This window comes from Scatophagus argus, chromosome 5, assembly GCF_020382885.2.
Source record: "Scatophagus argus isolate fScaArg1 chromosome 5, fScaArg1.pri, whole genome shotgun sequence".
In the NCBI taxonomy this organism is placed as follows: Eukaryota; Metazoa; Chordata; class Actinopteri; family Scatophagidae; genus Scatophagus; species Scatophagus argus.
The window spans coordinates 14,725,965-14,739,319 of NC_058497.1; the positions used below are offsets into that span (position 1 = coordinate 14,725,965).

The following is a 13,355-nucleotide window of genomic DNA, read 5'->3' on the forward strand; positions in this document are numbered from 1 at the left end:
TTTTGTTTCCTGTCATTTAAATAGCCAACATTCACGTGGAATAGATTGGTCAAAAGATGCAAATAAAACAAAAGGAAAACATCAGGAGCTCTTCCAAAAAAGATAGGAGGCCTCACATTTTTTTCATATTTGATTTCAAAAAATGTGTCTTAATTAAGGATTTTCAGATCTAAAGCACAATTAAATGTTTCTCCTGACTGCCTGTTCTAATTTCTTGCGAGCTGTCTGTCAAAGACTGTCAGTTTTTATATCAGACATGATGAAATGTGTAAAATCCCCATATTTTTCACAGCCTTTTAAAGATTAAGGCATTAGCTTGTGTGCGCTGATGAGTCAGCTGCATTATAAGGCATCTCTCCCATTTTGAGAAAGCAGTCTTTTGTTTTGAGTGTTTTTTTAAGAGCATTTTGTTTGACAACAAAAGCAGGTTCTATGCAGAGGAGGAAGCATGGTTGATAGAAAGCTGCAGGAATGTAGGAACAGCTGCTGCTGGCCACCACTCTCCCAGACCTCAGACGCCTTTGGAGTGGGCCATCAAAGCTGAACCTCTCCCCTCCACCTCTGCCCCTCAGTAAATGCAGCACCTCCCTCTTCCTCTCATCTTCTCTCACACACTTTAAATCAAGGGGGACTCTTATCAGTCAATAGAGCAAGAGAGAGACAGGGAGCACAGATGGAGCTTGCGAGTCCCAGTCAGTTTAGTTGACTGTGCAGTGACAAAAACCTCTGTAACATTTAGTCCACAACAAGACTCAAGTGACTCAGACAAAATGCAGCCCTATTTTTACGATCACATCTTTTGGATTCCATTGCTTTACACTGTAAACGATGACAATCTCTCAGGTGTTATTTATGCAGCTGTGGCAATAAAGTCCTCTCATTTATATCCTAGCATGACATGTAAGTTATGTAACCTACTTAGTGTTAAAGATACTGCATCCCCTAAGATGGCGAGGCCAATGGCATAACCGCTGGAAAGCAGATAATTGCGCCCCCTGCTGTTCGTCCTGGCTTTTTCATCTCTAATTATCACCCAGGAGACATAGATGTTTTTCTTATCTCACTGACAAGCTGTCTGAGAAAGAGAACAAACCAACCAAGCAGATCTTTTATATGATTTACTCCTAAAATAGCCCATGTTAAGCTTAACGCGTTGTAAAAGGGTCAGAACGATTACTCTCTACTTCACTGTGATAACAGTTTAAGGCTACAAACTCACTCACATGACCCCCATTTGAACCAACATGATTTTCATGATTTTATTTTTTTCTGTCTCTTCCCTCACTCTCAGAATTCAATCTACAGCACCAAGTGGGTGTTGTGCTATGTTTGGAGGTGTGCAGATTATTGATTGTTCACCCACAGTCATTAAAGAGACAGGAGAACGTGGCCATGGCACCTCTGGGACTGAGTAGGAGAAAAGAGAATAGGTCCATATAAAACCCATGGAGGATATTTATGACAGCGCGGCGGAGGAGGAATGTCAGCCTGAGAAGGAAGTGCTCTGCACTCTTGCTTTGCAAAACCACAGAGAGCAAAACTCATGTTGGTTGTCCTATCTCTACAGCTGGTGGCACAGCCAACAACCCGTGTATGTGTGTCTGTGTGTGTGTGTGTGCGTGTGTGTGTGTATGTATGTGCATGTGCATGTATGTGTGTATGCCAGTGAGAATGAGTGACTTGGGTGGGATCTGCATGCTAAACTATGGGTTGTGTTTTTCCTGTGTGAGAATGCATGTGCAGTTTGAGTCTGTGCAGAGTGCTGTATGGCTCAGATGTGTGTAGGTGGGCTGAGTGGGAGCACTGGAGACAGAAGATGCTGTAGCCTCTTTCTCATAAAGCGAATAAGACTGCCTGGGCAAATGAAGCAAAATTTACATTGTTCTTTCGTGATTTAAACTGACTTATCACAATGAAGGTCAGCCATGTATTAAAAAAATTTCCGACAGGTACACTCACTCATTGGTGTTCATGTGAAATGACAAGGATATGATAGGATGAAAAGATTTTATATTTTAATGGTTCGTGTGCTCTGAAACAGTGCCCACTGTAATTATTTAAATGACCCTATCTATTAGCTATTATTATCAGCAAAAGCTCAATTTATTTGTCTAGTGTAACTGGCAGCTGTAAATATGAGAAATGCATAGTCTGATGCGATGAATTATTCAGAAGATTCCTTGTGCAAGAGAGCCACACGGGAGACAAAACATTGTTGCAGCTTCATGGAGACTGCTCTCGCCAATTAGCAGTCCTGCTTATGTTGCAGTGACAAAAGAAAAATGAGCAGTTTAGGCTGCTGTAATGTTGTGCAAAAATCTCAAAATTACCACTTAGCTGAAGAATAGAGGCGGAGGTGACAGATGACATAAAAAGGTACTGCTTGAAACAGATACTTGAACTTGAATTAATGAAGTTTAATACAGACATTTTTGCCATATATTTAAGGTGGATTTATTGTATTATTGTAATGCCAAGACTCTACAGCAAAGTTCAGCAGTGTACGATTCAGTTAGTGTTAAAGCATGAAGGCTCGGCAATCTCTGACAAAGGAATTTCACAGACGTGATTCAACAAGTCAAACCCACCAACACAACAACAGAGCATATTGAACCAGTGTCTCATAAGGTAAAGCTGTACCAAATGCATCTGAAAGAAAAGTGTGATTACTGCATGCTTACTGTTCTGGAAGATCAGATTTATAGAAAATGCCTGAAAAGGTGAAAAGAGAACTTACTTAACATGTGCTCAAAATATAATCAAGGCAGTTGGAATCTGAATTAAGTGACTTAGAATGAATAGAACATACATAGCTACTTTTCTTTTGATGTTTTTAACATTTTAATCATTTTTGTAAGCAAGTCAAATAGGTAAATAATGGCCAAGATACAAGCACACCAGAAAACAAAGCAAAATAACAAATTATTTAAGCCACTAATTACGCAAAGTCTAATGCTGATGCAAACAAGGTTTATACACAGATGGTATGAACTGATCCATCCAAAATAAGCCCTGTTTAGCATTTAGAGGACATTCATTTTCACATTCACAGATCATCATCTAAAAACTAGCACACTAGCAGAAGTTTCACAAGTACATGCAGTGAGTTGCAAATTCTGGGTCAAAGACATCCGTACTGCTGGAGAAGCAGAGAAGGAGTGTTAAAGTTTACAAAATTCACATCACACACCCTCAAAACTGTCGCTTCATTTTCTACTGCTAATTTGTGTTGAAAAAGAAAATGACTCCTGGGGTAAAAAGGTGTGCCCAAAAGCCAGCCCAGCCGGCATATGCCAGCCATCCCTCGCTACCTCGCTTCCCTTCTTTCTCTTCATCCAGGTCAGGACAGGGACGTCACTGCTCTGGCACAGATGTGTCGTCTCTCTCTACTGCCCCCGATCCTCCTGTCTCTATAAACAGAAATAGGCAAGGTGTAGTTAACCACCGCGGGGCCGGGAAGGAACACTTGCTGTGTACTCTCTTGTTGTCAAGGTGAAAGGCTCCAATCCATAGTCACAAACTGTAACGTCACTTGGGGGGGAATGTGAACTCGATAGAGCTGCTGCTTAGGGAGAACTATTTTTCAACTTTTCACTGTGCAAATATCTGTTCGTGCAATTTAGCTTCTACGTTTCAAAGTGTTTTGCAGTACTGAGAACTTGGCTGACATAACAGATGAGCTCAAAACCCAATTCTGTTGTAAAAAGGGGGTCTCCCCCAGTGGGAGGTGCTTGTAATGCTAGGCTCTAGTCCGACAGGTCCATTAATTCTGCTTGGCCCTCTGAAGCATATACTGTACCTAATGCACCTGGAGCTATAAATACATCTCCTACATAAGAATGCATGGCAGCCAGCAATTGGGTTAAGGAGAATCATTGACGAGGATCCCTATTGTCAACCACATCCCCAGAGAAAATGCAGTTTGGTCTTATAAGAAGAGTTGAAATTTTAATGGCTGGGAATATAAGGCTTTATCTTCCTTCTAAACAGAACTTACCTGGTTCTCCACCTGTGTGGACAGCTGATGTAAATGAGAGGCATTCTAATTTATATGTAAAATTTTTGAATATGATTCCACTCTGACGACTTTGTCCCTTTCAGAGATGTTTGATTTTGATTTGCTACCTTTGCCTGTGTCGAGATGGTAGATGTCCCTCAGGAGAAAACACAAACCATTTTTTGACAAATAACTGAATTCTGAAAGTGTTTCCTCGCCCACAGCTGCATAAAATAAAAATAGGAGAAGACTGTGACTATGTAACTTGACATTTTCCAGGAAAACTGAACTCTGACAAATGTCTTTTCTCTCTAGTGACTTAATAGCACATCTACAAGCAGATTCATTTATAACCCCTTTCACCGAAAAAAGTAATTGAAAGATTCAATCATCTATTGCTGGAGACCCTATGGGGTAATTAAATGAGTCACTCAGTTATGTATTGCATTAATCACACTTGGGAGAACCCATAAGGGGCTCTAATAGGTGTATTCAATTATGTATAGCTTTTAAATGGTTTATTTGCCTCGTGCGTACAATGGTGAAACGGTTTGATTTCCTGCATTATGCTCTTGTGTTAAGCTCTGAGAAAAGGTTAGAGTCACCAAAGAATTCCCTCTAATGTCTTAAAATGGGACACCTCTAAAACAAAAGATGAATACTCAACTAACATCATGCAGCACATCCTTGAAACACCAAACTATGTTAACTTGTTAAGACAGAATCTTGATTTACTTTAGACCAAGTCACACAAGACTCTGTTGTTCACAGTCAAATACGTTGCTTTTGCTCTCCATCACTTACCTTTTATTACCTACTGTCATTACAGCTTCTGATGGGAGCCTCTCTTACCATCCTTACAGTCACTAGCCATAATGCCCTCGTTAATGGCATTATGTGATCTAGTCTTATCTCATGGTTCTACACTACTGACCTGTGTCCCCCTGGCTGCCGTTGAGCACATCCCCAGTGCTGCTCACCTCCTCCCCTTCTGCTTTGTCCTCCGGCTTCATCTTCTTACGGGTCATGTGGCCACGAAAGCCAGCCTGGATCTTGGCAGCAGCCCTGTTGGCCTCCGGGTCATCCAAAGGGATGTCCATGATGTCCTCCTCCTCCTGGGGCCGACTGCAGTCCTCCTGCTGAGAGGACCAAAAAGTAGGAGTATATCACAGAAGGGTAACATATTGCGTGAACATACCAGGATGTTTTTTTTTTCCTGGAACACCCTCAAAAAACCGAGAGAGCATATTTTGCTAACTGTATATGCTACAGCACTATCTTTTGGAAAGCGAGGGACGTGTGCTTGTTGCAGAGTGGCTCACCCTTATTACATGACTTCAGTGGGGCTCTCAGTAGGTCAATAACCCACATTTTCTCTCCCCTACTCCTCTTATCCTATACTGTGTAATACACTGCTGGTAGAAACAAGTCTGAGTCAGCCTATTTTGTAATGAATAATCACTGTCTACATTTTCCCATGGAAAAGGTTTTTAAAAAGCCGTAAAACTGCATATTTAGCAAACTTATGGGTTCCTAAATTGCTAGTCAAAGAGTCAGAGATTATAAGATCACTGATCATCATTTAGCACAGGAGAAGCTATCAAAAAACAAGGTTGGTGTAAAAGATTGCTTCATGTTTTATAATTGATTTATTAGGGCATGGGTGTTTTTTTTTTTAAAAAAAGGGTTCATTTTGTTCAAGGAAAAAAAACAAAAAACAAAAAAAACTTCTTGCTCTGCAACCTGGGCTGAAACAGATGACCCAGCGAAAATGTTGCTGTAGTCAACACCAGCAGCTCATTCAGTGACTGAAAGTACAGCATCCACTGTCCCAAAGGAAACATGGGGTGGGCGGAAGAGACATTCTGGCTTGTCATAAAGTGTCAGTGGAATAGCGCCAAGGCTGTCGACGAGTTATGTAAACACCAATTCAAATTCTGTTGTGAACACATAGCGTTGTGAACACCCCGTGCTTTGCTTATGGATTTACAGATTGACATTTTATACAAAAGCAGCCCACAAAATGAACCCACTGTCATCCCACTAGCTTGGTGAAGCAGTGCATCATGTCTCCAGTGAAACCCCTCCAGTGTAGGAGTGTGACCACCCACCTGTTCAGCCAGCATTCATTAGCCTCCCTGTCTGACTGCTCACTGAGCAGCCAGAATTCAGCTCTTTTGCAGCAGCAGAGATGCCTGACTGATGCACTGGATTTTGCGAGCTACACACATTCATGGAGAAGTTATTGTTGTTTGTTTTTTTGCCTCTGGGTCTTTACACTCAGTCTGACACAAATTGATTTGAAATGTTCTGATGCAAATCTTTCACGTAATAGTATCCATTTGTGATGAAAAAAGCTTGAGTACTGTGTAAAATTTGTTACGTTATCCTATAGGGGCTAACTGATGTCATGTGTTCAATTTGGTGTGAAAAATCTACCACTTGTGAGTCATAATCATTCAAATAGTTAAAGAATAACAGAAAAACAACAACAATTGCAGTTTGAGAACAACCAAACACTACTAATTACCAGCAGTAACTACAAAACAGTATTACCCGATTAACTATATGTGCATTTACCTACCAAACTGATTAGTTGGTAAAAATTTAAAAAATTTTTAAAAGTTTATCTGAAGCTTCTACTTACATTGTGACAGTCCATGTCTGACTTCAGATGACTTCAGTCTTCAGGTGAGCTGACCTGTATAACTTCTATGCTTTGATTTGTACGTGGACCCAGCAAAGCTCTCTTTAAATGAATCTCCGGTACAATACAGATGCCTCGCTGACTCTTACTAACAATCACTGTATGTTCAGTAACACCCGCTCACGCACAGAGTGAAAGAGAGAGAGAGAGAGAGAGACATTCAGTCACAGAAAGAAAGAGAGAAAGAGGGAGGGAGGGAAACAGAGACCTCCTACAAACATGACAGCATGTGTTCTATCTTTTCAGTCTTACTAAGGCGACTGACCCACTGTGTTTACATTACTGTTACAGACCTTTAGCATACCTCAGCCTTCACTGAGCAAAGCCTAAATACTTAGGTAGTAAGTTGTATATGCTGAATATGTAGACTATATCACTGATTTAAGGTTTGACACAAGTGAAATTGATCAACTGCACAGTCTGGATAACACAAAGTGACTGTCACACTCACCGAGAATCAGAAAAATTCACAAGTTGCAGTGTTACTAATAAATAATAAAACTCCACAAATAACAGATGACCAACATAGAAATACTATGTAAAAGCCAGATGGCCATAAAACAATAATTGCTGACTTTCAAATTCTACTAATAGCATGAAAATAAAACCGTCTAAGCATCTTGGGCTGTTTTACACTAGGAGGTGTTATAAATTTATTAGAGGCAGAGTGAGCTGACAGCGCTCTCCATCCCTCTGATCCCAGCTGGTATGGCCGCCCACACGCCTCTGCCAGCCTCAGAGACAAGACGGAGAGGGAGAGAAACAGAAAGCGTCCATTTATCTGAGTTATATCTCTGACATTAACGCTCTTCCTGCTGGTCCACTAAGCAAACAATATGTTAAATTAGCCTGACGCCTTGTTTCACTAAGCTGACTTACTTTATCAGTCAATTTCCTTCTGGTAATTTGTAGGAAGAATAACCACTGTTATTAAATTTACTGTAATTAATCATGATACAGTAAGTATGCTCACATTATCTTAATTATTAGTGTATCCAGTGTAGGATTTATTCTCCCAAGATGATTGGAGTATAGGAATATTACTGTGTGAACTTGTACACAGTGAGTCAAAGGCAAATTAGGTTTTAAAAAAAAAAGTAGAAAAGGCATCCAATTTTGTGGTAGCTTTGTCGAAGCTGAAATAAATTCTGCCAATCAGGAAGAGCTTAAGAAAGCACTGTATGTAAAAATACCAGAATAAACACAGAAAGGACTGTTTTACTGTTTAATCAGTCTGTTAGAAACCGCTGTTAAAGGTAGATTGCTAATACAGATGGTGCATAGCAACTATCAGCATCACCATCTCCTATTAATTCCATGACGACACTAAGAGAGAGCAGGATGGTGAGGAGTTACCATGGTAACATTCTTACTACCCCTTCCTACACTCCCTCCCCATGCATTTGGAGCCCCGTTGGTCCAGACAAATCAGTCGGGGCTAAATGTGACGGCAGTAAAAATGTTAAAGGCCCAATTCACAAGACAAATTGTTCAGTCTGTCTTTTATGATGACAGATTACAAAACCAAGCTTCAATCTGTGGAGGCTGCGGTGACTCCCAACAGGAGGGTGGATTTGGCAATAATAAAGCCAAAGTATTACAGTTTCTTGAGCATGCGGCATAGCAAATTCTTCAAATAGCATCTCAAACATGCCCATGCATGAACACGGACGTAGATTAGGACAAACTTCGAGAATGACAAATTTCTGCACATTTCAGTGAGGAAGATTTTGATTATGACCCTCTCGGTAACATTCAAACTTTATCAGAGCAGCAGCCATACGTCATCCAGGAAATGAACTATTTTGGAGATATTTTCAATCACCTACCCCTAGAGAGTCTGGGGGGGGGGGGGGGGGGGGGGGGGGGGGGGGGGGGAAATGAACGTCACTGTTGATCAGACTCGTCCTTGAAGGGTGTATTTATATAGGCTACCTGAGAGAGGAATGGGAGCAGAGCAGACTGTAGCTGAGCTTAAGATACCTCTGTCAGAAACTGAACATTTATCCTCAGCCTGCTGATAAAACTGGAGGAGATGTGGCAACAGCAACAACATCAATTATATTCAAATCAGAAAAGTTTTGGACATATACAGTAAACTACCAGGGCTCTTTTCAACTGATAAAAATATTATATAATGTGAAGGCATATAAAAGCATGTGAAATGGCATATACATATATATATATATATATATATATATATATATATATATATATATATATATATATATATATATATGTATAAGCATCAAACTTTACCTTGTCACCACTGTTGCCTTCAGGCTCTGTGCTGTCCTTTTCAGACCCAAGTCGCCTTTCCTCTCCTTGGTGGTCAACTGCCGGCCGATCTCCACTTTGAGTGGGGCTTACGCTGCCCTCTTCACACCTTGCATCACTCCTCTCTTGTATTTCGGGGTCATTCTTTCCTTCTTCTGCAAGTCCCTTTGCTTCTGATGTTCTCTCCTTTGTTGTGACCCCTTTTTCTACCCCTGTGTCCTCTGGCTGTGACTCTACAGGTGTTCTCTGACTCTCTTCATTCTCCTCTGGTAGATACAGTCTTGCCTCCAGAGTTTCACTCTCTGCCTCCTTTGCAGCAGCTGATATATTTGAATGGGTTACTTGTGATGAGTGATTTTCTACACCACCATCATTAATTTCTTGAGCTTCCACTTCACTGTAACTTTCTGTATGCATGTCCTCTTTGTCTCCCCCCACCGTGTCTGTTGTCTCGTCTTCTTTAAAGTCAAGGTAGTTCGATTCATTCTGGTGAAATTCGCCTTCTCTTATCTTCCTGGTATCTTCATTTTTTTGATCGGATTCGTTCTCTGAGTTCTCTTTGTTTGCCTCGCTGGTGGGCTGTTGTGATGAGCTGATGGTTTTAACACCTTCTCCCTTCTCATCATCCTCACTATAATTTAATTCAGAGTCATTAATGTCCACCTTCTCCTTTGTTATATCAGAATCCTCATGCTGCCTTTCCATTTCCTCCCCTCCAGACTTAACTTCCTTCTCAGTTGTTAGCTTTTCAGGTTCACCATGAGTTTGTGTACTTGATATAGTTTGATCTGTTTCCACTGCAGTAAGTTCCTTGGATTCTTCCTCCTGTTGCATTTCCAATATATTAGCCTGTAAGACCTCTGCAGAATCCTCTACCTCTGGCTGTTTCTTCCCAACATCTTTAATCTGCTGAGCCTGTGGAACATCTTCAAAGCTAATCTCAACCAGTGAATCCTCCTTTGGTGTAACATTACTATCTGAGCCACTCTCGAGTATATGAGTTAAACTTTCATGTACGCCTCCAGAAGAAGCCTCATTCTCTGTTCCTTCCTCCTCCTTTGTTTTTCCTGCATGATCTTCTGCTTCTTGTCCATTATCCTTTGGGGTTTCAGAATGAGACAGTGATGACTGTGAAAAGGTTTCCTCCAATTGGGGTTTTGCACTTTCATCTTCATTGATATGTATATCATCTACAGCAGCTGCTTCTTCCATTGTCTTCTCTGTTCCTACAAGCTCTGTAGCACACACATCCACATCAGCTAGCCCAGAATATGGAAAGACCTCCACTGGTTCTTCAGCTTTAGTTTTTTCCTCTGCTCTGAAGTCTGCAATCTCCTTACCTACACCTGCGGTCTCTTGTGCATCACCTCTCTCATCTTCTGCAGTTCCTACTTCCTGAGCACACACATCTACATTTGACATACCTCTGAATGATGACGAGTCATTAGGCTCTGACTCAGACTGAGGTGTATCTTGGTCTTGAACAGAGCTGCTATCTTTTTCAATAGCAGCCCTGTCAACTTGATCAAATGCAGCTATTGTTGGGTCTATCTCCTCCTCTGTAGTGCCCAGTTCATCTGACTGAACATTTGCAGCTGGGAGCATATTTACTGATTCCTCTTCTGAAAGTCCCTTTTCCATTGAAATAGAGTGTTTCTCTGTAATATCACATTTTTCCTCTTCTTTTCCTGTGCTTGTGGTTAAAACAATCTCCCCAGAAATATCAGGTTGTGTGGTTGGAAGAACTGAGGCTTCTGACGATTGACTGGATTCTTCTTCAGTTCGAGACTCATTTGAACGCTCTCTAAAAAGTACATCAAAATGAAAAACTTCAGGTGAAAAATGACAAAAATGACATGTGACGTCGACTGTCTCCCTGCAGCTCTTGTCTTTCAGTCCTGCCTTCTCTTCTCACCTGTGACACAGCAAACCTGAAAGTGCTTTCAACACTGAGCTAACATTTTGTGCTATTGTCATCCCTCTATTCAACAGTGTAGTTCTGCTTGAGAAGTTCTTTATATTGACCTGTCCAAAATGGTGAAGCAATACATAGGACTATTCTATTCATATTCTAAACTAATTCTTACAATCTCTTGTAAACCTTAGCTTCCATTCAGGTAGTTGTTTAATGATTGTGCAGTTATGTGATTAAGATTATGCACTCTCATTTTTCCTAACCAGGAATAAAAACAAACAAACAAAAAAAAAACCACCACCAACAGGACACCTCACAATACCTCACATAACAACTCCAGATATAAACCTTTAAGTAGTAAACATGAAAGCAAAATATTTTATTCTCATTTCTTCTTCACTGCTCCCTTGTTACTGCTCTTTCCCTCTTGTTCACCCTCTCTCTCTCTCTCTCTCTCTCTCTCTTGTTGATCCTGTTTGCTTTTGATAACACATGCTGAGACTCACTTGGAAATTGTCACCCCTGATGGAGGTGCTTTTTCGGGACTTGCCTGTTGGGGAAAAAACAACAACAGAGGAGTAATTTTAAATATAAAATAAAAGTACAGATGCAGTGATGAACAGAGGAAGGGTTTATAGTTACAGTGAGAGTAGTGGCTTATACAGTACAATGTAGGTTGATCTAGTACCCCAGTGACCTCGAATGCATGGTTGTTGTAGAATCTGTCTTCCAGTTTGGCAGCCCACTCAGCAGGGTCCACGCCACTATCTACAAGAAAAAACGAAAAAAAACTATTTTCACAACAGTTCATGACCTTTGTTTCATTTACCACACTTATAAAGGCAATTACCTTGTCTTTGTTTGAGAAGAGCATCGAAGTACTGTGCAGCAAATTTAGGAATATCTTCAGGCTGGTCTCGTAGGACTTCTCTGGCCAGTCCCTCCAGGATGGTAGCAAAACCTCGCGGGACCCGCAGGTGAGTGTTGGAGAAAGGCACTGACATTTTTTTTTTTTTTTAGGATACACTGAGGAGATAACTTCTGTGACAATCGAGATATCTGAACAGGAGAAGTAACTTACTTTTTTCCTGATTTGTAGAGTAGACGGGGAGAGCAGCTAGCTAACACTGAGAACTTTATACACATAAGCTAACGTTAACTCAACGTTTGTCGTTTATTACAGCAGCGAGGTAGTCGTCACGCATTACTCAAATTGTTTAAGTATATAATCATAAAGATTTAGAAAATATCAAAACACAAGTTATTATTTATATTTTACCTGAATTTACTTGCAATTCGTTTCCACCCTTAGTTTTGAATGTTATAGCTACCTGGCGCTGTTTTGCTTGTAACCGTTTCTAGGCAACGGTTCTAACTACGGACACTGACAAGGCTCAAATGTCATAAAAATCACAGGAAAGAATGGCTTTATTGGTTATTTGTACGAATTCGTTATAAACATAGAACAAAATCAATATAATAAGAACAAATAAAATAAAAGTCGGTTAATGCGTATTATACAACAAAAAACAGACGTGTGTTCTTCTCCCTCTCCTCTTCCAACATTAACGACCGCAGTCAGGCATACGTGATGACTGCGTACTCAGAACTGGTGCTCATCTTACGGCTGACCTCTCTGAGCTGGGGGACATGCAGCCTGTCAGCCGAACGTGAGGCCTGCATGTGAGATCTTGATTCATCTCCCCACCACTGGAGGAGAAGCAGAGAAAAACACATGTAGCTTGTTGGGAATAGAGAGACTTGCTCAAGGGTTTTGGGTGCCGTCCCATTTCTTTAATAAGGTTAATTATAATATATATCAGTGATCCTAAAAGATGCAGAACACTTTGTTATTAGGGTTACATAATAACCTTGCAATCTGCAGAAGTGCACACTGGAATCAGTGATAATATAAATTAAACTGGTAAAATTTAAACACTATATCCATTTCAGTTACCACTCTGCTATAACCTGATATTAATTCAAACTCATTGACCAATTTGAATGATGGTGCTGTTGAATTGTATGACATTATATTGAGAAATGTTTTGTAATATTTGGTCTGCAGGTCTAATAGCTGACATGAGAGTCTAATAATTTGCCGAGTCTTTGTTTATTTATACAGTCCCTGCTTATAGGGTGTAAAAACTGTAAATAAGGTCAATTTAAAAAGTGCTGAAGTTGTGATACAAAATGTTGTTTGTTTGACAGTCCAATTGTGACCGATGCACTGCAGCTCCTTACTTTACTTAAACCTTGAGCTGCCTCTAGTAAAGCATACTGCTCATTCATTTAAACTGATAAATCAATTGTTCCTCCTTGCATACAAACAGCAGCAAATAATATAGGCATAACACAGCTCAACATAGCCAAGACTTCCTGATAGAACAGAGGAAAATTAGCTGTCAAACATTTTGACCCTGAAGCCCCATCCCTCACCTCTTTTTGGTCCCCAGGAG

General features: G+C 40.5%; 2 protein-coding genes across 3 annotated transcripts; both read right to left on the minus strand.

Annotated features, from left to right (window-relative positions):
- Positions 1-2,442: 2,442 nt before the first annotated feature.
- LOC124059233 (neurogranin-like) lies at positions 2,443-8,550 on the minus strand. 2 transcript variants are annotated; one of them, XM_046389084.1, is made up of 3 exons: positions 6,645-8,550; positions 4,932-5,133; positions 2,443-3,410 (listed from the first exon to the last, which is right to left on the minus strand). In XM_046389084.1, the coding sequence occupies exons 1-3, from the start codon at positions 6,657-6,659 to the stop codon at positions 3,355-3,357; spliced, it is 273 nt and encodes a 90-aa protein (XP_046245040.1). In that variant the 5' UTR covers positions 6,660-8,550; the 3' UTR covers positions 2,443-3,354. The 2 variants fall into 2 exon arrangements, with proteins under 2 accessions (XP_046245040.1, XP_046245039.1); XM_046389083.1 differs by having other exon boundaries at positions 4,932-5,136.
- A 23-nt stretch (positions 8,551-8,573) lies between these two features.
- On the minus strand, positions 8,574-11,900 carry LOC124059232 (intracellular protein transport protein USO1-like). Its single transcript, XM_046389082.1, has 5 exons — positions 11,747-11,900; positions 11,585-11,664; positions 11,403-11,446; positions 8,964-10,785; positions 8,574-8,639 (listed from the first exon to the last, which is right to left on the minus strand). The coding sequence occupies exons 1-5, from the start codon at positions 11,898-11,900 to the stop codon at positions 8,592-8,594; spliced, it is 2,148 nt and encodes a 715-aa protein (XP_046245038.1). The 3' UTR covers positions 8,574-8,591.
- Between the last annotated feature and the right edge of the window lie 1,455 nt (positions 11,901-13,355).

What these genes read in the sequence shown, in the direction of transcription:
- LOC124059232 (XM_046389082.1), bottom strand. Translation starts at nt 11,900, where the DNA reads ATGTCAGTGCCTTTCTCCAACACTCACCTGCGGGTCCCGCGAGGTTTT. An exon ending in TCAGGGGTGACAATTTCCAA is followed by an intron (nt 10,786 to 11,402) that starts GTGAGTCTCAGC and finishes TGTACTTTTTAG; the next exon opens with AGAGCGTTCAAATGAGTCTC. An exon ending in AAGGCAACAGTGGTGACAAG is followed by an intron (nt 8,640 to 8,963) that starts GTAAAGTTTGAT and finishes TTCCTCTCTCAG; the next exon opens with GTAGCCTATATAAATACACC.
- LOC124059233 (XM_046389083.1), bottom strand. An exon ending in CGGCAGCCAGGGGGACACAG is followed by an intron (nt 3,411 to 4,931) that starts GTCAGTAGTGTA and finishes TTCTGTTTATAG; the next exon opens with AGACAGGAGGATCGGGGGCA.